Consider the following 26,929-nt stretch of genomic DNA (forward strand, 5'->3'; position numbering starts at 1 on the left):
AATTTATATTATACTGTCCAAATCAAAATGTTGGTTATATCACTTTCACCTTTTTACTTTCACCTTTCACTTTTTTATGTTTACCTTTATATGTTAAGAAAACAAATGCAATGATTCAATTATTTTTATTTGAGCCAGAAAACATCAGTACATAAGCCAAGACACATACAGTTCATTATAAATAAAATACAATATATGCAGAAAACAATGTCACAGATTACATGTAGTCAAACACAATATCCAAAAATTAAATCTATACATCGACAAATTATGTGTCAAATATATCTATTTTTACTGTAGATTTTTGAAATTTTCAATGTCTAATTGTCGTTTTGTAATGAATATTTTCACTATGTCAAATGTCTATTATTCATATAATATATCTCCTTCTGTTTCCAATATAATATCGTATAAATTATGTCTAATTTAATGTACATGTTGCCTCAAATCAAATGATCTTTATTCACAAAAAATGTAATACATCAGCAGGATCAATATATAAATAGTGAATATTCCCCACAAAGACAACAAGTCTGGGTGTGGGGAATACTCAAGTATGGGGTATTACCTAAGTAATAAAGTATTAGCTAGCACTGCTAGCTACATTATATAATTAATAATAATAATATAATAAATAATAAATAAATTGGCCTTTATTCAATTTCACAATAATTACATTACAAAATAAATCAGTTATAACATTTTATTGTAGGCATTTTTTCTCCATGGCAAAGTGCCGTCTGGAGGAGTACATTATAATTACACTTGCAGCTTTTATAACAAATTGAACCATCATAGGATATTATGAATACCCAAATCATCATATAATATTGTTTGTATTATCATACCATTAGTAATTTCATGGGAATAGTTTTTATTCAATGTGGCTAGAAATAACTAATAGATATGTAGAGTATTTCACTTCTCATCAGCTAAAAGCATTTCCAGAAACTGTGATAGTGAGATGTGAATTATGTGATATTAGTTAGATAAATAAGTAATTTAATTAAGCTACGAGGTTAGCTCAACTGCAAATTATTTGCTGAAATGAAAAAAAATATGATTCATGAAAATATAGTGTTTTGTTTTGTTGATGAATTTACAGTTTCAATACCACGATTTCATATCAACTATTACACATAAATGAATGAAAAAGGTGTATTAAATCTTGAACTCAAGTATTGAAGCTTTTGATAAAATATATTTTATATGGTAGGCATATCTCCTTATTTTAATGAATTCATAGTTTCAATACCGTACCACAATATCACATCATCTATTACACAAAAAAATGATAAAGGTGCATTAATATTATTGAAGCTTTATAAAATATCAAACTTTAATACTGTATATAGTTAGGTACCCTATATAGATAGTTAGATACATAGTAGGTATCTGTATGGAATGGAACCGTATCAAAAGCATTCTATGACTTTATAATTCTGTTACAAATAGCTAAATCATACTATGAGTTAACTTCTAATTTGTTATTTTCATTTTTCAGGAAACATTCCACGTTTTTGATGGGCATGGATCGTTATGCAAAATGCAATATGTTACATTGTTTTTAACAATCCTTAGGACCACTGGAATCTACGATTAGTATTAATTTATCCATTTTTCCAACTTTGTGTAGAAATATTAGGGAATATCGTTGTAGCATCTATTGGTAATACTCAATAGATGGATTACGGAAGGTTCTAAACTTGTTGTGCTAATGATAATATATTTTACTAGTGTGTAAGCGAATAAATGGTACCCAAATTGTACTATATAGTATATAAAATTTAAGATAAGATTGGGTTGAATATTTTTTAGGAAAATCATTCCTTGATTTTGCTTCCAAGTCGTTTTTCATATTATTTTTTCAGTTTAACGTGAAATATTCCTGAAGAAGATATTCATCTGAGTAAGAACTACTCATCAATTCTTACTAGTTGGCTTTTGAAAATTGCAACATAGATCTTTGAAAGCATTCAACAATTTTAGAGAAATATTTTTAATGCGTTTATTATTCACAAGAGTGCCTTTAAAATCAAAATGTTCCTGAATGATAGAACGGTTTTTAATTTTCTTGGACGTTATTTTAGATTATTATCTCATCAGAAAAAAAAATTAAAATGATAATTAATTATGTTTTGCCCATGTGATATTCTCGATTTAGCTAGAATTTATTGAGGTGGTAAAATTGTAACTGTAAAAAATGCTGATATAATTATTATAATGCTAGCTCAATGGAAAAACTGAGTTACCACCAGTAAAATATATTTATTTATGCGTTTGTAATGATAAATTATCTAGCACATTGTTTTATTTCGCTAACATTCGAATTTAAATATGTAGTAATTTTCAAGCTCTTGGTTGGAAGATGAATTATATTATAATCCACTTGTGGTATTTTTAAATTAATTGATGAAGTATTTTATAATTCTGTTGCATGTGTGTTATGAATTTTATAAGATGAAAAATTGTTATATTATTGATAGATTATCACGCCAAAATACTTTAAAATATATAGAATATTGATAAAAATATTATATTTATTGATGATAGATTACTTTATGAAGAAGAAATTTTCTCGTAAATCGTGTAGGCTACTATTCAGTGATTATTATGAATCATGGATTCGTATGAAAATTTAAAAAACCTAAAAAAATTGAAGTCACATTACTGTAATCCATTGCAATTCATTGCTCATTAGTTTCGATGATTCACGATTGGTTGTCAATATTAGAATTCAAATAGATTTTCATCATTTTTAGTTCAAGAATAAATATGAGCATATAGGTAATAATATCCGTAATTTTTAAATCCCAATTCTATGCTAGGAAGAAGAAAATCTAATGTATCGTAAACCTTTGATTATCATAAAAATGTATAGCAACACGTATTGATCAGTTTTGAAGCTTAGATGAAATGTTATATAAATAAAGTCAAATTACAAAATCCCAGATCAGTTTTGAAGCTTTTGGATGAAATTTTATTAAATAAAGTAAAATTACAAAATCCCAGATTAATAAAATTATTGAAAAATCTATTCACTTCATGAAACATTTTAAGAGTTGAATTCTTATGTCATCCATAACCAACTGTTTTAAAAGCTGTAATATTCCATAAATAAAAACATCTATATAGGTACTAAGAAACATATGAAGTATTCCAAAGTATGAATGAATCCATTGAAATAAAAATGAATGACACTAAAATTTATTATACCTTCTTAATTTTGAAAAATGTGTACAATAAACCCATTTTTGTTGAACCCATTTCTAGACATTATTCATGAATTAAATCACGGCACCTATCAGAGGTTGATGTGATTGCAAAATTCAATTCCAGCTAAAATAGTTGTTATCAAATACATTGAAAATTTGAGATAAAATTAGTCCCAAATTTTATTGGAAATTTGACTATATTTAATAATTGAATCACGGCGCCTATCAGAGGTTGAAGTGATTGCAAAATTCAATTCTAGCTGAAATAGTTGTTATCAAATACATTGAAAATTTGAGATAAAATTAGTCCCAGATTTTATTGGAAATTTGACAATTTTTAGATGAATAAACCAATTTATGACTGATTATGTTAAGGAATAATGTCAATTATAGTAAAAATTTCAGGCTATGGATCTTATTTCTAATATTTGTGTGAGGTCTTCCTAGTATCTCAGTTATTTTACTTTTATCGAATTTTGTAAAATCGTCCTTCTAAAGTTATCGAAAACTCTCTCATAATTTTGGTATTGAAAGTACCGTGTTATAGTTTAGAACTTATGGAAACAATAAAATTGTCATTCAATTATCCACCTTAACAACTATTACAACTATTGTTCGTTCAGATTTGATAAATCAAAAATAGAATTAATTATAGATTATTTTGAGAAGGGTCCAAATATTTTAGCAGTAATATTCTCATATTGTATGTAGCTTTGCTTCCATATTGAATTTGAATCAGATAGCTTCAAATATTTATGTACTACATTTACTCATATCTATGTACTGATTGAAAAGTAGGTGTTTATTTTTGTAATACATAATATACATGCATATTATATACATAAAGTACTTTTGGATCGCTAATATATTGCAATGTACCTTACCAATGCTCCAACTCTAGAGCAAATAGTAATCAGTAGTGAGCAAACTGTAGGAAAAAGTTGCTTTGTTGAAAAAATGTTTAATCAGATATACAATCATTAATCACCATAGTTATTCAAATATTTATGAAATTATTCCAATGTAAATAAATAGAGTACGGTACTCAAAGAACTGACATCAATATTGGAAATATACAGTAATGAAACCAGAAATATAACTCCGTAGATTGTTACAAGTTTTTAGAACAACGATTATTTAAAGAAACCGTCCATTTTAATTACTATTAGTCTTCTGTTAGTGAAGAGATTTTGTTTAAATTTTGAAAATTCTAAAATATCAGTCTCTCTGGTCCCGCGGTTTTGATTTCAGGCTTGGTAATCATTTCACGCACAATATAATATTCATATTTTTCAATATGATCAAAGCGTAGTTCCTCGAAACAAATATTCTGAAGTCAATTTCCTAATCATAAAATCATTGAAGCGTGAGAATAGAATAGAATATTCATTTTATTCAACAATAATACAGAAAATTTCCATACAGTTGAATAGCGTCAGGAAGATTTACAGTCAAAAAACTATTCAAAATATCAAAAAACGTTGATATTTTTCTAGCTTTTCAAACCAATATTGGCAATGATGATTGTATTGAACATAATTATTATGTAAATCTAAAAACTTTATTACGTTTTCACTTTGAAAAATTAATTAAATAATGTTACTACTACAATCTGCTCTCAACTAGTAAATATACAGTAAAGACCAAAGAATACTAACAACCTCAAAGTATAGTTTCTTTAGATTGATTTTTAATATTAATGATTATAGTAATAGCTAATAGATGAAAACCCCGTTTATTTCATTTTTCCAACTCAAATTATTCAAATTTGAATCACTACCTACTTCTAACCAAAATGTTTTATTATTCAGCTTCTCCTGAGGTTAAATCCAATAGTCTAGTTGTTACCGCCAACCAGTCCTAGGTGGCCGTGGCACTAGTAGGCCTTGTCCACGAAAGCATTATTGCCAAATTTGAGCTCATGAACCTATAAGACAAACCAGTATGCAGTCCTCGAATTTATTGTATTGAAGCACCAACCATAATTCTCATCATCTATAGTCATATTCTTTTAACATCAGTGAGTTTCTTCTAATAGTATATCCAGCAATTTTTAATACGTTTTACTGTAGTAGATTTTTATTGTTGAAGTGATTTCTATATTTATGATACTGTGGAGTATGAAAGCTAATAATATTGGCCTAGTGCTATTTTGGAAGTCATTTTTAGCTAATTCATCCATGATTGAAATGTTTTAGTGTGTGTGCTCACAAAGAGCGATCAAATGTTCCCGAGTTTTAGCGGTCTTAAAAGAATACATATTTATACATTTTCAAAATTTTTAGTTTAGTCATTAGTTTTAAAGTGGAAATTGGACTTTTTGAAGTGAAAGTGAAATCTTAACCTTATTCTTTTTGAAACTTTTATTTGTAAAAATTTGGGAGAAGACAGTTTTGGGCTATGCCTGTTGTCTTCTCCCAATCATATTATAATTATGATCTGTAATTGCCAATGAAATAAATAAATAAATAAATATCTCTATCTATATCCTTCTAAGACCGCTCTGACCGTTGACCGTTCTGTGTATGCACACCCTTAATTTTGTAAGAAAAATGTATCTGTCAGTGAATATACATTTCTGAAAATACTTTCTATTATCTCAACTGATGTTTTGATAATGCTGTAATATTGAATATTAGTTTTGTGAGAAATCCATATTAATGTTGATTATTTTTGGGATGTATAGTTATTTTAAGTTTCCATTTTTTGTTTGTGTGTATTCCATCACTCTAAGTTGTTTCTTGTCGTGCATTTGTCAACCAGTTATCTTGTTGATTTTTTCATCTTGTAAGTTATATTATGTTTTACACCAATTAGCTTCATGTTTAATGCAACTTCTGTAATTACGTGTGAGTTTTGCTGCAAATGTTTGTTTTTCTCTTCATTTTTGCTATGTACTGTATGGTGTTTTATGTAAAATTGTGTTTTATTTCGAAAGAAAGTTGAGTGAATAGCGTATGAGAATATTAGGAAATTAGTATACAGACCAATTTTGTTGGTTGTTGGGTTTATATGTGCAATATTAGTTGGAATATGGGATATTTACTACTACTTGTAATTGTATATAGAAGAGACTTGAGATAGTTGTGAAATACTTTGAGAAATTATAGCTCATTGACAAAATAGTTCCCCTATAACTTGAATAGGTACCTACTTATAATATGAATAGAAAAACTACGATATGAATATAAAGAACTAAGAAAATTATTAGCCTACATAGCCTTTCTCTAATACTACAGTATCACTGTCACATCAGTCACTAAACCACATTATAGAGAGTCATATTCAAAAAAGTTTTTTGGCTCCAGAATTCATGCCCTTCTAGCCCTCATAAGAACGTATTTGCAAGGCAACGCAAGCCGGCGGTACAGTATATATATTCTGTGCCGGTATTCATATTCTATATGTATTCATATTCATATTCTATATTACAGTATTCATATTCTTATACCTATTCTGTGCCGGCGGCGCTAGACTGGCTGGAAGTAATGCATCGGTATAATACGGATCACGTGGGCACATTGTAGCCTACGTTGATTCACACTATTCTCGCTCGGACTGCTGAGCGCTAGTATAGCTTTGTCTGTTTACTACATCCCATCATGCATCACGTGAATTGCATCCGAACCGAATCGGCAAACAGGCTGTTTTATCGTTTTTATAAAGTAATAAGTTAATACTTTTAGCTACTTTTGTGCTAATATCTGCATAAATTAATTAGTTTAGCAATAATCCAATTGTAGTGATTGCTGATTGTAAATTTAAAGCCGTGATTTTATTATGAAGTGCTTTATTAGAGTGTGGTGATCATGATTTAAATGGGGTTAGGTCTATTTCAAGAGTCTTTTGGTGAGTAAAATATTATCACAGAATACATATTTTGTTGTTTTAATTTAGTTTATTGGATAATGACATAGACCACTGGCCCACCCAACTTTTCAAGTATTCAAGCGCCGCCACTGGTAAAGATTGACATTCATATCCTTAATAAAATACCGTAGTATTCATTTCACTTTCGTTTGATAAAAATATTGGGTTAAAATTACTGTCACCGCTAACATATAAACGTGTGATGATGCTTCTAAGGGCATAGAAACTGGATACCGTATCTTGACTAATGTACCAATCCTTTAAATAGCAACCACGACCCTTATAATATAATTTATAAGTTCAAAAATTACTTCCCGGTGGTTCGGAACCCATCTAAAGCTGTAGGTCAACTCATCTCTCATTACCTACAAACAAGCCTGGAGCTTATGTAAACATTATCCTCAGAAAAAATGAGAATATTAATTATCCATACATCCATTAAGCAGTAACTTAATGACATGAACTTCTTCAATCAGGGTTGCAAATTTTTATAAGAAAACTTCATGTAATGCAGGTGACTAAATGTGGAATATTGTCAACAAAATTAAATCCAGACATGCTTGTTACTTCTAACGTTTTCTTCTATCTCAAGAATCTAGGATTTTATTGGCCATAAAACAACATTACAAAATGTAAGCAATAGGGCTTCCTTCGTCAATAATAGGTAAAATATCACAAGGTAGTCTATAACAAACAATCAAATTTACACATACACATTGAAATATTCCAGGTACTCATTAGCAGAATAGAAAGCTTCAGACTTGAGCCATCTAACTATTCTACCTCAATCTATTAATAATTAATTCTTCAAAATTAATGTATTATCAGCTATCTCAATGTCTCTTCAGGTATAATATGCTGTAGAGTGATTTGAATATTCCAATAGGTAACTTAATTCTGAATATTTTACAAGCTGTCATTGCTCCCCTACTCATAGAAAACGATTACCATTATCCGATAATTTTTACAGTTAACTCATTGGTCAAAATAGAATGATAACTTATGCTGACCCAACAATATATTATTTCCCCTTATAATCTATTTTAGCGATTTTTTATTATTTTAGAGAATACTTGAAGCATTGGGGGTTGTGTAAATATAGTCATAAATTAATTCTCCTTATTAGTGGTAGATATATAATTTTTGGAAGATACTATTTTATGTAAAAAATTTATGCACACATATTGGTCCTTAATTGTGTGGAAAATAGAGTTTATTCAGTAGTATAATAAATAATAATATATTGACAGAAAATTATTTGAAAAATATGTTGCTATATGAATTATTTATTTTTGTAAATTATTGTATGCGGAGTTAATAATAGGCCTATTGTAATTACTATCCAAAAAGTCATGAAATGTTATAATATATTTATGTCGTGTTGATAGGATGATATATTGTACAGCATGAATATTGCTGTAAATTAAGCTATTAGAAGTATTAAACAGTTGGATCTATATTGATTCAATTTTATATCAATATTTATGAATTCGAAAATGATTTGGCCTCTTGTTGATTGAAAGACAATGATGTCATATTGCAATACATTCTTATTGTATTCTTGAGGATATTGAGTGTATTAAAATATCGATTTGAGAATTTTGTGTTTTTATTCGTTACATCTATTACATCAGATATAGGCTTACCGGTATCAGCTATCCTCTATAGAAGGCAGTGGCAAGACAGAATCGGCAACGATGTTCTCCTATCTTTCTCCACTGCCATTATAACGTGGATCTCACTACATGTCAAAACGAAGTGCTTACGGTAGTAGACATTTGACATCCCTTGGGAGAAAAATTAGTAGCTTACTCAAGTATTATTTTAAAAATCTGTAGAGTGAATATATACTGTAGTGGGGTTGAAAATATAGTAGAGCGCAGAATTTAGCTTCAATTTCAGTGAATTGAGAATAATGCATGTACTTAAATGGGTCAGAACATGGAGCTCCACTATTTGCGCCACCATTTTAATGCTTGATTTATTTTCAACACTCTCAATCTTGAAGCTACCTTCCCCGCTCCACCAAGTTTTCACTCTAGTAGGTAGAGGAGATATCAAATCAAATCTTAATTTGTCCCAAAAACATAATAATTACAATGACAATAATCTGCTGTGGCGCACTCACATAACTTTCCTTGCCGTTATGAAAATTGATCACCTGACGCTAGTGTTCACGCACATCTCAAGTCTACTTATAAACAAAGATCTAAGCCAGCTGGTGACAAGACAATAACGCTGGAGACATACGAGGTCTGCTATCTCTTCATAGTGAATGATATAATAGAATCAACAGTTTGTAATTGAAATAATAACATTTTCTCGAATTTCGAGCTTATTTTCAATTTTAGGTGAAAATGTTACTGAACATTAATTGTAGAGATTTTCATGCTCATTCTTTTTCACTCGGAATTTTTTGTTTAAATTGTGTCTGAAGCCTGATAATTGGGAATCTAAAATCAAACTTTGCATAGATGGGGCGGAGCTCCTGAAATTTTTACAGATATGGGAATTGTGGCAGTTGATATAGCTTATCAATGACTACTTTAGGTATAAATTTGATCAAAATCGTTGGAGCCGTTTTCGAGAAAATCGCGAAAAACCCTGTTTTTGACAACATTTTCACCATTTTATCCGCCATCTTGAATTGCATCAGATCGAAATTGTTCGTGTCGGATCCTTATATTGTAAGGAACTTAAGTTCCAAATTTCAAGTCATTCCGTTAATTGGGAGATGAGATATCGTGTACACAGACGCACATACACACACACACACACAGACCAATACCCAAAAACCACTTTTTTGGACTCAGGGGACCTTGAAACGTATAGAATTTTGGAAATTGGGGTACCTTATTTTTTTTGGAAAGCAATACTTTCCTTACCTATGGTAATAGGGCAAGGAAAGTAAAAAATCTGTAGAGTGAATATATACTGTAGTGGGGTTGAAAACATAGAGGAGCGGCGCATATAGCTTTCAGTGTGTTGAGAATAATGCATGTACTTAAATGGGTCAGAACATACAGCTCCACTATTTGCGCCACCATTTAAATGCCTGATTTATTTTCAACACTCTCAATCTTGAAGCTACCTTCCCCGCTCCACCAAGTTTTCACCCTAGTAGGTGGAGGAGAAATCAATTTCCAAATTCAGATTGTTTACAACTAGATTACCAGGGAAACGAAACAACCACATTTCAAAAATGTATATTTATTTCAAAATACAACTGAAGTGCATCTTAAGATACTACTGATAATTACAAATATCAGATTCATAATATAAAATAGTACAACGGAATTTCACGTTGCACTCAAGAATGTAAATGATCAGTCAAATATTCAATGTTTTATTAAAGTAAATTAACAAGTGCATCTTATAATAATGCCGATAATTACAAATATCAGAAACAAAATATAAAATTGTATAATAGAATTTTAAATTGCACTCAGGAATGTAAATGATCAGTAAAACATTTAACAAGTGCATCTTATAATAATGCCGATATTACAAATATCAGAAACAAATATAAAATTGTATGATGAAATTTTACATTGCACTCAGGAATGTAAATGATCAGTAAAGCATTTAACAAGTGCATTTTATAATAATGCCGATATTACAAATATCAGAAACAGATATAAAATGGTATGGTAAAATTTTACATTGCACTCAGGAATGTAAATGATTAGTCAATGAACACTTGATGTTTTATTGAAGCGTCAAAAATAAATTTAGTTTTTATTAAAGCTTGGTAAAACTTTGACATTGTAATCAACCTCTATTGAGACTCACATCAGACTGTCAGTTTAAGCTAACTGTTAGTTCCAAATCTTCAAATACAACCAATGCTGTCAGTTTAAAGTGAACCGTGCTACAGAATAGTCATGGGATATAAAAAACCTTGAATATTTATAATTTCTTATTATATTTATAACAATTATTATAAGGTTGAGTATAACCTTTATTATAAGGTTGAGTGGTAGAAAGGACTAAGGTTGAGGGGTAGAAAGGACTTTCTAGTCCTAACTCCGCCTAATAAAGAGTATTTTCATTTCATTTCATAACAATTTCTTTATATTTATTTATTATTATTTATTTATGTATATTAACAATTATTTTACCCAATCCCGGCAGTGAAAAACGTTTCAAAATCACCATGAAGATCAACTGTCATTTGAATTTGGATTTATCTTATTTTATTTGCAAAAAAACTTTGAAACAATTCATTTGGCTGTGATATTTATACGGGTAAACCCCAAAATATATTTTACCGAAACCCGGCAGTGAAAAATGTATCTTAAAATCACCATGAAGATGATTTTTACAGTATCATTAATAGTTAATCAACATATTAAGCAGTAACCTGGCCGAACTTAGTGATAGCCAAACTATCCTTGCAATATTGGTGCAACGCTTTCTCAAGAGAGCTATTTTCAGCTGCTTTGTTGACTCGAGCAATTTGACAGTTGCTGATGTATGAGCCACCTTTTTTCACCAAAGATTTGGACAGAGCTGCATGCAAAATCGGGAACGTTCCTTGCTCTGGTGTCTGCAAAAAGAAGAAAAATCTGACAGATTGGAAATTCACGTATGACGCATAATCACGTCTGAACTACTGAACTGATTAACTTGAAATTTTGCATATAGATTCTTAATTTACCAAGAATGGTTATAGGCAGGGACGTCATTTAGGGGGGGTCAGGGGGGTTATAGACCCCCCCCCCAAGGATCAGATGAAAATGCTGGTCTATCTACACGAATCCTTAGAATCTCATACTGTTTAATACCTTTTTTAAACAGCAGTAGTATAATTCCTTCTACAGTATAAACAATGTAGCAAAATTGCCTTGAAAGTATGGGTACGGAGTAATAAAGAATATATTTTTCTCTGTGGTTTAGTTGAAGCTTAAATATAGAATGGGTACAATTATTGATGAGGGTACAATTATTGATGAGGTCACAATAAGTGAGTTATTGCATTAATTTCAACGTGAGAATTAACAAGTTGTAAGTCACAGTGAAAGCAAAAGAAAGGGCACAATCAGACAATCAATAATGTATGTACAGAGATGGTGAGAATTATGGGAACAGCTGTACTCTTTAGCTTTCTAACTGAAAGTTATTTTCCAATTAGAATATGATCCCCAATGAAATTGTTGAAATTGTCATTGTAAAATAAAAATTTATCTTTTTCCATGATCTTTAAGAAATCTGTTTCAGTGTATTCCTACTTTAGGGCCTCTCTGTAGGCCTATATTTCTAATAACTACTTCATGATTAACTAATAATGTAGGCCTATATACTTGTATTGATACTTCAACCACATTTGTATAAAACTGGAGAAAATGAAGTATATAATAACATCTTCGAATGTAACATTTATGGGGAAACCCAGGACCCTCTATCCTTTGGGCTTATTCCTTCCCCCCCCTCATACCTCTTGGTTTTTGCCCCCCCCCCCTAGCAGTTTGGTGAAATGGCGCCACTGGTTATAGGCCTATTTCCAGTTCTTCAAAATTTCAGTATGTCACGTAACTAAACAGACCATTGCGGAGCACGGGTTACCTGCTAGTTGAATAATATCATGGAGAAAAGATAGCATGGGAAATATCCCATGGTACCATGGATGATTTATTTTCCAAATTTGACTGTTAACTCAAGCCGATAGCCTAAATTATGTGTTGTAAAATGCAATCTCTTCATGACCAGGATACATAAAAATATATAATTATTCATGAAATTGGAAATTTCTTTATTCATCAAAATGCACAAAATACATCTGAACAGTGTCAAATTACAACAAGAATTATTAATATCGTCACAAAATCATCCTTTACACATAAAGAAGTAAAAAATTTTGATAAAAAACAATATTCTAAAATCTTGCAGTCAAATTGACATACTCCTGCAAAGAGTATAGGGATAGTCCCACCATATATTCCTTTAATTTTTTTGTAGGTATTCAACCTCCTCTATTTCTTTCAACTCTCTAGGAATATTGAAAAATTTTCTCCCCATATAAAATGTTTTTTCTTAAAGAAATCCAATCTATGCCTCTCCTCGATCCTTCCAAATCTGGTGTTGTAGAAATGTGTTTCGTTTCGTGATTGACGAGTATTTTTTAAAGTACATGACTACGTCAAAAATATATTGCCCATAGATTGTTAAGATTCCAAACTTAATTATTTTGTTAAAATTATAGGGATAATCTTCATCAGAATTGAAAGGTTTTATCATGGATAATAGATGTTGATCGTATCTTGAAAATACAATGTATGGACTACTGAAGGAATCCCCAATTTCTATTGTAAATAGATGATAATTGTATGGCTTGGATTGTAGGAAGTTTCACTTCGCTGACAAAACCACAATCTTCCATGACAGAAAACTGTGATAATTAATCTTTATTTCAACATAAATAGATGATAATAGATTAGGATGTAGGTACCTTGAAAAGCAGTTTGATGAGCCAGGGAACCAGCACTTTGAGCAGGGTTCCGTTGAAGATGTCTGTGTCCACAATACCCGGATGCACCGCAAACACCTCCACCAAACTCTCCTCATTTTTCATCTGCTTGTCGAGAAATTTGGTAAACACAACCTGAGCCAGCTTAGACTGGGCGTAGGCAGCGCTTGGAATGTACCAACTCCTGACAAAAACACAGACCGGAATAATTTATTTATATTTATTACATTCCACAATCACAATATCAAATTAATGATTGGGAGAGAATCAACAGGATAAACCCAAAACTGTTTCCTTCCCTAATTTTGATAAAAATTGTCCAAATGAGGTTATGAGAACACTTTTATTAACAGTTTACTCTCCAATAATCAATTCAGAATGAAGAATAATATTCATTAAAATTAATTTCAATTGAATGCCAATCTTCTATTAGTAAATGAAAATTCAAATTTATTTCATAAACCTAACAATTCAATCACAATCAAACAGTAAATCTATAATATAATAAAGGAAAGGATTGGCTTATACACGTACGGGATAGGAAATGCACGAATGATCATCATCACGTCTGAACTACTGGACTGATTAACATGAAATTTTGCATATAGATTCTTAATCTACCGAGGATGGTTATAGGCCTATTTCAAATTCTTTAAGATTTCAGTAAGTCAAATTTTCAGTTTGTCAAGTTCTTAACCAGGCCCTTTCGGAGCACAGGTTGTCTGTTAGTATTACAATAAAATAAATTCCTAAAACTTCTTCGTACATTAAAATATGAAATAAAATAAATCAAATTACATGAGATTAGTTCATCTGAATGTATAAATGGAAATATTTAAATGTAAACAATAATTTATCTCTTTCCTGTATATGGCTACTTGTAATATCAGTACCCTTTTTTCACTTTTTTCACTCTCAGTACCAGTGATCACTTGAAAATGGCATAAATGACCGAAACATGTTGTGATAAAATATTTTAAAAAAAGGGTACTGAGATTTTTATTTATTTTCTTTATATTTAAACAATAATACTTTATTATAAACGATTTGACAAATTTTACTGAGCGCAAAAAATATATTCAACTTTAAATGGCTTCCTATTGAACCCTAATGGATTTTTCAAATACATTGCAACTTCAAATGACTGACTTTCTTAAATTGAATGTAACTTGAACTGACCTCCCATTGATCACTAATGGATTTTTTAAATAGAATACAACTTTAACTGACAACATATTGAAAACTAATGGATTTTTTTTTTTAATATAATACAACTTGAAATGACTTCCTATTGAACTCTAAGGTGGGCCGTCCATTGGAACCGATTTCGTCCGAACTAGCATCGGCCGAAAACTACCAAACTCGTCCGAACGATCCCCCAACAAAGAAACGAATAGATGCTCGTCCATCGCAACAGGTTCATACGGCCGTGCACGGCCGTCTCCGGCAGATCAATTTTTCGTTCCGAATTGAATGGGATTTACTGGCTCTATCCGGCCAAACTAACTAGTCGAACTAGGACAACAAAGTGTTCCTAACCTAAAATTGTTTCACGGTCTTGTTTGTTTTTAAAGTTGCAACCAGTAGCGGCTCGTGATCTTCTAGCTTGGGGGTTCAACCTCATGATCTATTGGAGAGAAAGGTCAATAGGATATAGAGTATTGCGCATAATCAAGTGTAAACGTGATCAATAATAATTACACCCAAAGGTTGAGCTTATTTTCTACAAATATAAATTTTTGTCCTGTTCATAATTTTCTTGTTTGATTTTTACTTCGGGAGTTGGTCACCATTATGTTTTATTTTACACCTACCCTCAATATTAATATTGTTTGTATTTAACAAATACTGAACCTTATTCATATTTCTTCATCAAAATGCTGTTACGGTAACACAATAAATTATATTCACACTCTCACTAAAAGAAAATGGACACACTAGAAATACTCACGAATACACAAAACACACTAGAAATACTATATTCTTCTACACGCAAAACAAATTTATATAACGAAAAATGCAGTGTGATCTATCACAACTGTAAACAGTGTATAGGCCTACCCGTAACCATACCGTATAACCTCAAAACTGTCACGCTTAGGCTACTTCTTGTTTACCGCTTTTTTACTGTTTACTGCCACCAAATTTAAATTTATTGGTTATAAGCAAGTTCAAGATGGCACTGTATCCGTATCACGAATACTCACGATTCATTCCGAGGTTTACCGAATGCTTCACTTGCCTCGGCTAGGTTCGGCTACTCTCGGATGAACTCGTGCAAACTTGGTTCACACAGGATTGTGAACCAAATCCGTGCTAGCAAACCGATTCCCCTCCTCCGTTCCACTACCATACCCAGCCCTGTTTTTGGGTTCACATCGGGAAATGAACACTGCTTTCCATCTCCACCATTCCATCGTCATTCCATTCGGTGCTGTTTCAAGCAAGCCACTCCGGGCTCTCAGGCACCGGCCGCAAAACATCGACATTAAGTTTACGTAGATGAAAATGTTGTGATGTAATTTTATGAGTATAAAATAGAAATATAATTATTTGAGTTGCAAATTCATCATTGTATAGGAAGTTGATTCAATTCTGGGGGTTCAATGAACCATTGAACACATAGGACGAGCCGCCACTGGTTGCAACTATGGACAATGAAAAGTTGATAAGTTTGGTTCAAGAGCATGTTCAATTGTGGGATATCATTATTGTGATGTTCAAAGGAATCTGTGAACAAAGATTTGTTCGATAATGAATAACTAATTTAGTGGAAATTTGTTGCAGTTAAGATTATTGTAATGAATAACTAATTTAGTGGGTATTTGTTTATTCAATTTTCAAAATCTCAATATAATCATTGTTTATGAAAAATTTTGGTGGCTATGATAGTAGCTAATTCAATAATATTGGCAACTAGACTGACGTAAACGGTCCCAATGGACGACCATATTCGGCCGGCAGATTCGTCCGATCCAACGGCCGAACGGATCGTTTGAATACGGTTCCAGTGGACGGTTACCCTTATGTTTTTTTTTTCAAATACAATGTAGCTTCAACTGACTGACTTTCTTAAGATCAATGCAACTCCAACTGACCTCCTATTGAACTCTTTGAACTTGATGGTGTCGGCGGCGAAATGTGCGCAGGAGGAGACATTTACGATGCGCACAGATTCAAGCCCGATCTCGGCCGTCCGCTTCAGACGGGGCAGCAGGAGGTGAGTGAGGTAGCAGTGTCCCATGAAGTTCACACCCCACTGAGACTCGTAACCCTCTGCCGTTTCAGTGTATGGCGGAAACATGATGCCAGCTGCAACATATCATGGATCGTATACACAGAGTGTCATAGATCGTAGTCATAGTCATAGAAAAGTCATAGATCAAGAAGAAGAAGAAGAAGAAGAAGGAGAAGAAGAAGAAGAAGAAGATGACGAAGAAGAAGAAGAAGAAGAAGAAGAAGAAAAAGAAGAAGAAGAAGAAGAAGAAGGAGAAGAATTCCGGCCTCTGCGCTCAGGTTCCTCGAACCCTGCAGGGACTTCCAGTTTTTAATATAGTTATGTATAATGGTATTAATGGTATTTTTCTTTTTCATCTTATATTGTATTTTACTTTTTTCATTTATAACCATTTTTGTCATTGTAATTATGTTTTTGGGACAAATAAAGATTTGATTTGATTTGATTTTTTGAAGAAGATGGAGAAGAAGAAAAAAAAGAGCCTTTCTTGTACAGTCACTTCTCACTGCTGTCCGGCTAACAATAAGTTGACTGAACCCATTGTGCGACATTGTCATTCTATTTCTAGTATCTCTAGCTTATGAGATTTGGCTGTGTATATTTATTATACTGAAAAAATAAATAAAGATCGTATACACAGTGTCATAGATCGTAGTCATAGAAAAGTCATAGATCATATACTTAGAGTGTCCCACGAAAGGTGTAACAGTCGAAAACCATAGACTCTTCATGAAATTTGCAACAAAAAATGTCTATAGTGAGGTCCACGTTATAATGAATTGCTATCCAACTTCATTCATGAATTGCATTCAATTTTGGAATTGCTATCCTTGTCTATCATTCAAAAAGCCGGTGGTACTATCCTTTTATAGGTCCACAAGGATGCCAATTATGTTTTTGACAGTGTAGAAATATAATTAATTAATGCAGAGAATCGGCATCGCTATTCTCCTATCTTTATCCACTGCCATTATAACGTGGACCTCACTATAATAAAATTCTCTTAAATCGACCTTAGTTTTCGAGATACATCAATTTCTCAATATTTTTGAAAAACGTCAATAATAATAATTATTATTATAATTATTATAGTGAGGTCCACGTTATAATGGCAGTGCTTCATTAGCAATGGTATTGCTATCCTATTCAACAAAGCGGATAACGCTATATCTTTCTCGCTTTGCTCTGTTGCCAGATCGTTAACAATGTAGAATTAATAGTTTACAAAATATTTCATCTTAATTAGGTATGTAAATTCATTATGAAATTAATAAAAAATATAATTTATTGCTTAATAAAATATAATTGATTATTTTAAACAAGAATGAACAGTTAATATTACATCAATAAACCTGTATCAGCTACCGTCTATAGAAGGTATTGACAATACATACTGTAGGTTCGGCAACGTTGTTCTCCTATCTTTCTCCACCGCCATTATAACGTGGACCTCACTATAGTAAAACTAATATCGACCTTAGTTTCCGAGAAACATCAATTTCTCGATATTTTTGAAAATCGACCATAACTAGAAAACTATCATTCAAAATCCAATACTAAGGAAATAGTTGGAAAGAGGAAGAAATTTTCAATAAGATTCATATAATTTGTTCCTTTACTTGACGTTTTTAAATGATTTTTATGAACGCGATTTCATGTTGTAACTCTTTAATTAGTGAAGTGAGGAACTTTATGAAATGAGTGATTACGAATTACGATACGAAGTTTTGAATCAGCAGTTCCTATTTCGTCGAGCGATAACGCTACGACATGTGAGCGCAGCTCAAACCTCAGAATAATTCCAAGTGGGATTGCATCATTATCTTAAGTTTGACCACTTGAACAAACTTACCGTTGTTGATCAAGATATGAATTTGTGGACACTCTTCCAAAACTTTATCAGCGAACTTCTTGATGGATTCGAATGACATCATATCCAGCTTCAGAACAGAAAATTCTCCACTACTGATGTCTCTCCTCACCTCTTGCATCACTCCTATGCCAGCCTCTACATTGCGACACCCTGCAAAAATTATTCAATTATTTGAATAACAACAAAATAATCAAATAAATACACATGACATCCTCGTTACTATTCACTCAAAACTCAAGTTTAATAGAACATTTTTTATCTGATACAACATTGTTCAGTGTTCACACGTGGAAGGTTTGTCGTTCCTTGGAGATCAACACTAGGTCCTTGTTAGCTAGGATATTCTCAATCCCCAAAATTAGCAGAATTATCCTTGTTGGAAACATCTATAAACAAACATTAAATATCGTTGAAAACAGGAATTTGAATCAGTTTATGAATCAAAGTTAAGTTATTGTAGATGTAAAATTTTATTAGAAATTGTAGTTAATCAACTGCTGGAATATAACTGTATAATAACTATTTAGTTCTTTGGTCAATATTTGTAGTAGCAGAAGTTACGTTTAGTTGTATTTATATAGCTTTCATTGAATATTTGAAATAATTACAAGAAGTTATTGTCACTTGAAGGGTTATAACATAGTGGAACAGCAAAGGTAGAGTGTAGCAGAAAAGGTGGATGAGTGTTGAAAATAATGCATGTATTCAAATGTGTGATAATATATTAGAGCGGGAAGGAAGAAGTAGGCAGTAGATACATTTAGATAGATGCATTATTTAAACACTGTCAGCTTCCTTCACTGATATCCTCTACTTTCAACTCTCCACTATATTTTGACTCCAATAAGAGTTCCTCTAAAAAACATTATGGTTTTATTTATTTAGCAACTCTCACCAATATACATCTAGTTTTCTTGCTGCATGTGGATTGATTTTGTATATTTAATCAACTCTATTTTGTAGTATTACTATGTTGTGTAGATGTCAATGAAGTTCATAATTTAGAATTGATTTTGTTCTTACCAATTATAACCTTCATGTCCATTTGGAGAAATTTTTTGACCACTTCCAAACCAAGACCTCTTGCCCCTCCCGTGACTACAGCCACCTTTCCGTACTGCGGAGTCACATCTGACAAAAATTGAAATATTTTGTTAGTATAAAATAATAATAGTACAAATTTCAACTACTGTAATGCAGTTTTTTTGAACATATGCAAAAAAGGATGTTTTATAACTACTATTGTCGGCCGACAACTATTGCCATGAAACACTTTTTCTTTTTCTTTATCTCTCCCCAGCGTTGGAGTAGCCTCAGTCCATTTCCTCCATGATTCCAAGGCCATTCTCTTCAACTCTGGAACAGTCTTTCCTATTCTCCGTCCTATCACCTCAATCCGATCCGACCTTGGACGTCCCACTGCTCTCCTTCCTTGCACTTTCACATTAACATATTTATTGTCATGAAACGCAAAAATGCTTTTTGTAGGTATTCATGCACTTTTAGTTATTATTTTGTGGTCAGGAGTCACAGCTCATGCTGTCAGCAGTAATATCTTACTTTTAATAGCATATTTTTGTGTACTGACGTTGCCTTTTTTCTATGAATGTGATGCTGATAAAATTATATTTATTTATTTAAATGTCCAATTTGCTAATCCCAACCAGAGAGATTGAAGTAGGCTACTACTGTACTAACTTTTTCAATTATACTGATGAATGATAAAAATATAGGAACAGAACATTTTCCTTTATAAAAAAGGCAATATGTTGGTAAAAGTAGGATACCTAATTGAATATTGATTATTTTACTTCTTGTGTGTACTTGAATTGAAGGTAAATTCAAGCTGAAAAAAGAGTTGGTTTTATTATGCAGTTGCTGTATAAGGTATTGCAAATTCTATACCAGACAAGTTTAAAAGAGACAAAAATTCTGCAAACCGGTTGCAGTGTCTGGAACTGTCTGGACTGGAACCTGTTTCAAACAGATTTGTCACTTTTTGTATTGTTTTTATATAGGCCTAATAAGTTAATGAGTTTGAACTTTACCATCCTTGTCTAACAGTTAAAAAAAAACGTGAAATCCTAAGACATCCCTAGGTTAGGAGTCATATATTAAAATACCCTTAATTAAGTTTAAAGATAAATAAAAATACAAAAATATTGTACAATAAAAAATGTTTAAAAAATGACAAACTTACAAAAATGGTTTTGTTTGTAGTTAATTAAATCCTCCACAATTGCTCCAGCTCCAAGTATGTAGTAATATATTTCGTACGCGATGTACTTGATAATAAACCACAAAGTAGTCAATAAATTGTCTTGCATTTTTGGGTTTGGTCTGAAATATAAACGGCTTTTAAAATATGCTACACAAACTTATTGAGCACACAAGTTAATATAACACAATATTCCAATTGACCTAAAAGCTGCATATAATAAATTATACAGGCAGGATGCAATGTCTTCAATACGAAAACTTTCAAATGTCCATTAAACTTTCACTAGATGCTAGACGGGTATTTTGGCGTAACGAGTTGCATGCAGAAAATGCATAACTTTCACTCACAAATAAAAAGAAAATAATGAATGCTAGCCTCAATGTCACCGATACTTGAAATACAGATTGTTTTACGACGATTATTTCACAACGAGTAAATATATGATTATAACTAGCTGTAACATCAAAAAAAAATTATTTGAATAAATTATTCTATTATCAAAGCAAAGAACCTTCTGTCATGTGCACAAAAACAACATTGCAATTCAAATGCCGCTTTTTGCATTGACGTCCAAATCCAAAGTCCAAACAGCTGTAACGATACTTGTTGTAGGTTAGGACCTGGTTAACACCGTCGAGGCTGCTTTTGATTGGAAGCAAACCTGTCGCGCATGTTTTCTGTTTCCTCCTTTAGTGATGTCCACGTTATAATGGCAGTGTTTGATTTGCAATGGTATTGCTATCCTTGTCTATCATTCAACAAAGCGTAGTGCTATCTCTTTTTCGCCTTGCTCTGTTGCCAGATCGTCTTTTAACAAGGTGGAATTGATAATAAACTAACAAAATATTTTATCTTAACTATGAAAATTCATCATTAAATTATTGAAAAATATAATTTCTTGCTTAATAAAATACTAGCAGTTCTGTGAACAGTATTCTCATCCACAAGAACCTGATTGAAACTATAGACCTTATAGAAATATAGCAATAGACTGGCTTCTCCACACATCTGTGTAATCACTTGTCAGCTGATTAATTTATGATGAATAATTCTATAGTTTGATTTTTACTCTAATATTGGCATATGAAGGAGGCTCCTTTTCCCTTCTATATTATCCTTGAAATGCAAAATTTCCAAAAACCTTGTATATACGTCGACGCGCAATTAAAAAAGGAACAAACCTGTCAAATTTCATAAAAATCTATTACCGCGTTTTGCCATAAATGCGCAACATATGAACATTTAAACAATTATAGAAATGCCAAACTGTCGACTTGAATCTTAGACCTCACTTCGCTTGGTCAATAATTGATCATTTTAAACAAGAATAAATAGTTAATATTGGATCAATAAATTTTTATCAGCTACCATATATAGAAGGCATTGACAAGACAGATGATCGGCAACATTGTTCTTCTATCTTTCTCCACTGCCATTATAATCTGGACCTCATTATTGTTTACATTTTTGCTCTGGTCAGTTATTTACAAACATTTGGTCTACCACACTTTTCTCCAAAATTATAACTGACAGTGTACCAGAAAAGTAATGTGATTCTGAAAAGGGTAGCCCATACTTGATAAAATATATTCATACAGCAAACAAACATGAAACTGTACATATAAAAATTGAAACATACAGGTAACAGCCTGAAAGATTTCACCAATGTCTGCAATGAAAAATTGCATTCGCTGAGCATACAAAATTCTTGGGCATCACAATAACTAGTTTATTGTACTGGCAGTATAATATTGAGGGATTGTGTGAAAAACTATCATAAATGCAGCCTATGTGCAGCCTTCTGCCCAATGTGGTTTCAGGGCCCTTTATATTTTGGGCTCTTACCTCTCTTGGAGGACTCAGCTTGTCTCCCTCAGTGGTGCAAACCCCAAGACTGTTCCAGTGAATTCTGGTGCTTCTCTGTGGATCAGTGTTGGGGCCTAAACTGGTCCTGGTGATGATAAATGACCTTGACAATCACGGTTCTTCTCTGATGTTTGTGGATGATAAATGTACTGTCATCAGCAGCTGAGCTTGAGTGGGTTTTGGAAGCATCTGCAGAGCATCTTTGATCTGCTACTTTGTGGTCCCTACTTGTATATTGTAGTGATCCCACTGGAAGCCTTTACAGCCGTGGACGTCATTTTAGTCTGTTCTATCTGGTTGTCAGACGTCCTCCCAGAACTCTTTCATGGAATAATAATTCTTTCTGAGTAAATGGGTCTTCAAGGATCTCCTGAAGTTCACAGGATAGAATCTCCGTATTTCCAAGGGAAGCTTGTTGTACACCCTGCTTGGGTGTAACAATACTAACACTAGACAAGGCTAGTGTTGTTCTTTGCCTGTCGATTTGAATATTGTCTGTCTGTCTTGTATTGTGATGATCAATGCTGGAGTTCCTATCAAAATATTACAAGTATCAAGATACTCACAATAAAATTCAAAAGAGGGACAATCAAGAATTGGATGTGAAACATGCTGTAATAGACTTCCAGATTACAGACAACAGATTCAATTAATAGAATAAAAATATATCTGGTTTTACCTTTTCACATTAAAATACATGAAGAGTGCTTGCGAGCTTTAGTGAATGACTCAACATTTGCTCCAAGCAAAATGCTCGTTCAGTGTGCAACGGGACATATGCAGTTTTCGAGAAATGATATAAATTGAAGATCAAGCATTATTCATATCAAGAAGTGAATTGGTATATTTTTAAAATCATAATAAGTTATTTTTATCTTTAAATAATAATACAATAATAATTATATAAAATATTAGTTGCAAAATTGTTTGCTTAGATATCAAGAAGGCGTTGGTACAATATCAGCAAACCATCAGCTGATTTCCAAAATAGACAATACGACCTCTTCCAGAATTCTACGTGCAGACTATACCTGTAGCTATTCTTCCACAGTCTATCTCTGCTGCTTACATCCAATATGAGGTGCGAGTAGAAGTGATTCTTCTATGAATTGAATATTATTTTACATTGATTACCATTTAATAATTCGCTCAATCCAGTATCAAAACTATTGTAACTTAAACCTTTAACTGTGATCGTTTTTCATTACCTTAACAATCTCGTCAGTGCTGTTCAAATTGAATTTACTTTAAAAGGAATCCGACTCCTTTGTCTTCCTTTTTGATTATTTGCAAAAGGAGAATGAAGATTTACTGCAAGTGTTTAAATGTTATGATAGAATGTCGAGGATCTGATTTTGGTGAAGTTGATTTATCCAAGCTTAATTGCCCAGCAATGACTTCTTTCGCGAGGTAAGATGTTTATTTTATCGCATGTTTTACAATGTAGACGCGTCGGCTTTGTACGTACTTGTTTATTGCATACAAATTTTCACTTGTTTCAAAGTGAATAAACATGATTAAAATTTTCAGAAACTCATAAAAAGATACTTGAGCATTGAATTATTCATTTCCAATCAATATATGTTAAAACTAGAATTCATTAAGTTCTAATAAATAGCTATAATATTATTATATTACCTACTGTAATAGCATACCGTATACTCAAACAAGATACAATACTGTTCTGATTAACTATAATTTAGTAAAATTTTGACCGGTGTCTTGGTTTCCAATTTACTTTATTATTCATGAAAGACTATATGTACGGTATCATAAAGGTTGGATTTATTAAATATTGCCTAATATAATTATTTTAAATTATAATCCTAGTAGAAGCCTTATGTAATAAAGTTTCAGAATAGTAGTCTTCTGTAGTAAAAATTGTAGTTATTTTTCATTCAAAAATTGAATTATGCTAATTCCTTAGGCTAGCCCAAAATATAATTCAATATTACTTACCTAATAATATTATTCAGCTCAATATCTGCAGTTTAAATTAATTACAAAATCTTGACTTTGTACAATATAGTTTTTTATTTGATTTGAAAATTATAGCTTTTTATAGCTTATAGATTCTTGATTTGAAAATAATTTTTATTTACAAATTAAATAAAATATATTGTCCAGTCCATAATATAGCCTAATTCAAATATTACTTATAATATTATTCAGCTCAATTTCTGCAGCTTGAATTAATTAATTCTAAAATCTCAGTACAAAATAGCTTTTTATTTGTGAATATATTTTGAGTTGCCAAGTGGCCTTGATCACTGCCTTGAACACCTGCGCTTGCCTGAGTTCTTTGAACTTGATTGTTGAAGATGATTCATTATTTTCAATAATAACATACAGTACTAAATTCGAAGTAGGTGATCACTATTTATAATATTGATTGATCATTATTATAATTTCTGAACTCATGAGATTGTTCCAATGAAACATTTTTTTTCACCGAATTATAGCCTACTGTCATTTAATCAGTTACTTATTATGTTTCTTCACAAATAATAATTTTAAAAGTTAATGTTGAACTGGATAACTGACTTACTTTTCGTGTCCGTGCAAAAAGGCATTAAAGTTGTCGTGTTTGTTATTGTGGCAGGGAAATGCCAGAGATCGTCGATGATGCATTTTGTTGGGCAGAGGGCTCACTCAAAAAGGTGTTAAAGCTCCTGAGCTCCTTCAACTCCTGAAGCCTACCACACTCGTAGTTCAGGTTGCCGGGCTCTATTTGATGCCATCCAGCACGATTCGCTCTTTTTGGTGCAACCCAAAAGGAACTGGATAAATTACTTACTTGATACTTGTAGTTATCCCACTGGAAACGCAGCTGCGTCGTGGTCGTCACTCTGTAGATACTCTTCTACCGAGTAGTATGGATTGGCTAACAGATAGCTCTTGAATGATTTCTTGAGTTTATCTTCTCTCTCTATGTTTCTAATGCTAGCTGGAACCCTGTTGTATATTTTTGAGCTGAGGAATTTAGTCCCATTCCTGGCTAGGGTTGATTTCACCTGCTCTACGTGGATCATCTGTGTTTGGCGAAAGTTATACTTGTTATATTATTATAATTAATTCATTACTAATATCTATGTCATTCAACATCTCTATTTGTAAGGACTTGTCAAAGAATTTTGTATTAGAAAATCTTGATTTAGCATAACATTATAATATCCAACAACTTTATTTATTCTTATATTCGAGGTTTATTCTGCATACTTTACTTACTTCATACTTCTCTCCTTAGTCATGACCAGATATCTGGATTGACTGTGTCAGAAAGTGGACCCGATACTTTATTCAATGGGCGCTGATTGAAACCCACAGTTCATGTTATCCACCTCCCAGCAACCTTATCCTCGTTTTATTCAAGTTTCATTTGCACTTGAAGGTTTATTCTCAATTTGAAGGATTGATTTGTTAAGTACGATTCATGTTATGTAGCTTCCAGCTTATCTTATAAGTTGATACCCACCTTATAAACCATAGAGTAAAGATACTGTATAATAATATGATAATAATAATACTATAAAATTAAATAATATAATGAAAATAACAATCGAAATAGTTTTAGAGCAAAAGTAAATGAATGGGAAATTATTCCAGAGGTAAAAGCTTCAAGAGCTGGAACAAGATGGAGTGAAGAAAGAAAAGCTGAATTTTCTCAAAAAATGAAAAGCTGGAGAACACACAAGAAAAACACCAAGTCTAATCAACGATCATGAATACGATCATACTTAGCGTCTTCCACTTCAAGAGCTCGACGTATAATAACTAGTAGTTCTGTGAACAGTAGACTTCACGCAGTATTCTCATCCACAAGTACCTGATTGAAACTATATACGTTATGGAAATACAGCAATAGACTGGCTTCTCCACACATCTGTGTAATCACTTGTCAGCTGATTTATCATGAATAATTCTATAGTCTGATTTTTACTCTTATATTGGCGTATGAAGGAGGCTCCTATTTCCTTTTATATTATCCTTGAAATGCAAAATTTCCAAAAACCTTGTATATACGTCGAGGCGAAATTAAAAAAGGAACATTCCTGTCAAATTTCATGAAAATCTATCAACGCGTTTCGCCGTAAATGTGCAACATATAAACATTTAAACATTAAGAGAAATGCCAAACCGTCGGCTTGAATCTTAGACCTCACTTCGCTCGATCAATAAT

At 32.0% G+C, this 26,929-nt stretch overlaps 2 protein-coding genes across 6 annotated transcripts in view; one reads left to right on the top strand and one right to left on the bottom strand.

Moving 5' to 3' along the window:
• Nucleotides 1-8,684, top strand: part of LOC111046282 (cyclic AMP response element-binding protein A) — a 244,898-nt gene extending 236,214 nt beyond the window's left edge. For all 4 annotated transcript variants that reach the window (XM_039439288.1, XM_039439289.1, XM_039439287.1 and 1 more), the window contains one exon: nt 1,505-8,684. The gene's annotated coding sequence lies outside the window, so the exon portion shown is untranslated. The remainder of the gene's footprint in view (nt 1-1,504) is intronic.
• A 2,090-nt stretch (nt 8,685-10,774) lies between these two features.
• Nucleotides 10,775-21,500, bottom strand: LOC111046283 (retinol dehydrogenase 11). 2 transcript variants are annotated; one of them, XM_022331797.2, is made up of 7 exons: nt 21,395-21,500; nt 20,863-21,002; nt 19,686-19,793; nt 18,642-18,812; nt 16,650-16,863; nt 13,534-13,735; nt 10,775-11,634 (listed from the first exon to the last, which is right to left on the bottom strand). In XM_022331797.2, exons 1-7 carry the CDS (start codon nt 21,445-21,447, stop codon nt 11,437-11,439), a joined length of 1,086 nt encoding a protein of 361 aa, XP_022187489.2. In that variant the 5' UTR covers nt 21,448-21,500; the 3' UTR covers nt 10,775-11,436. The 2 variants fall into 2 exon arrangements, with proteins under 2 accessions (XP_022187489.2, XP_022187488.2); XM_022331796.2 differs by having other exon boundaries at nt 21,231-21,471.
• Nucleotides 21,501-26,929: the final 5,429 nt, after the last annotated feature.

This window comes from Nilaparvata lugens, chromosome 12, assembly GCF_014356525.2.
Source record: "Nilaparvata lugens isolate BPH chromosome 12, ASM1435652v1, whole genome shotgun sequence".
Taxonomy (NCBI): Eukaryota; Metazoa; Arthropoda; class Insecta; order Hemiptera; family Delphacidae; genus Nilaparvata; species Nilaparvata lugens.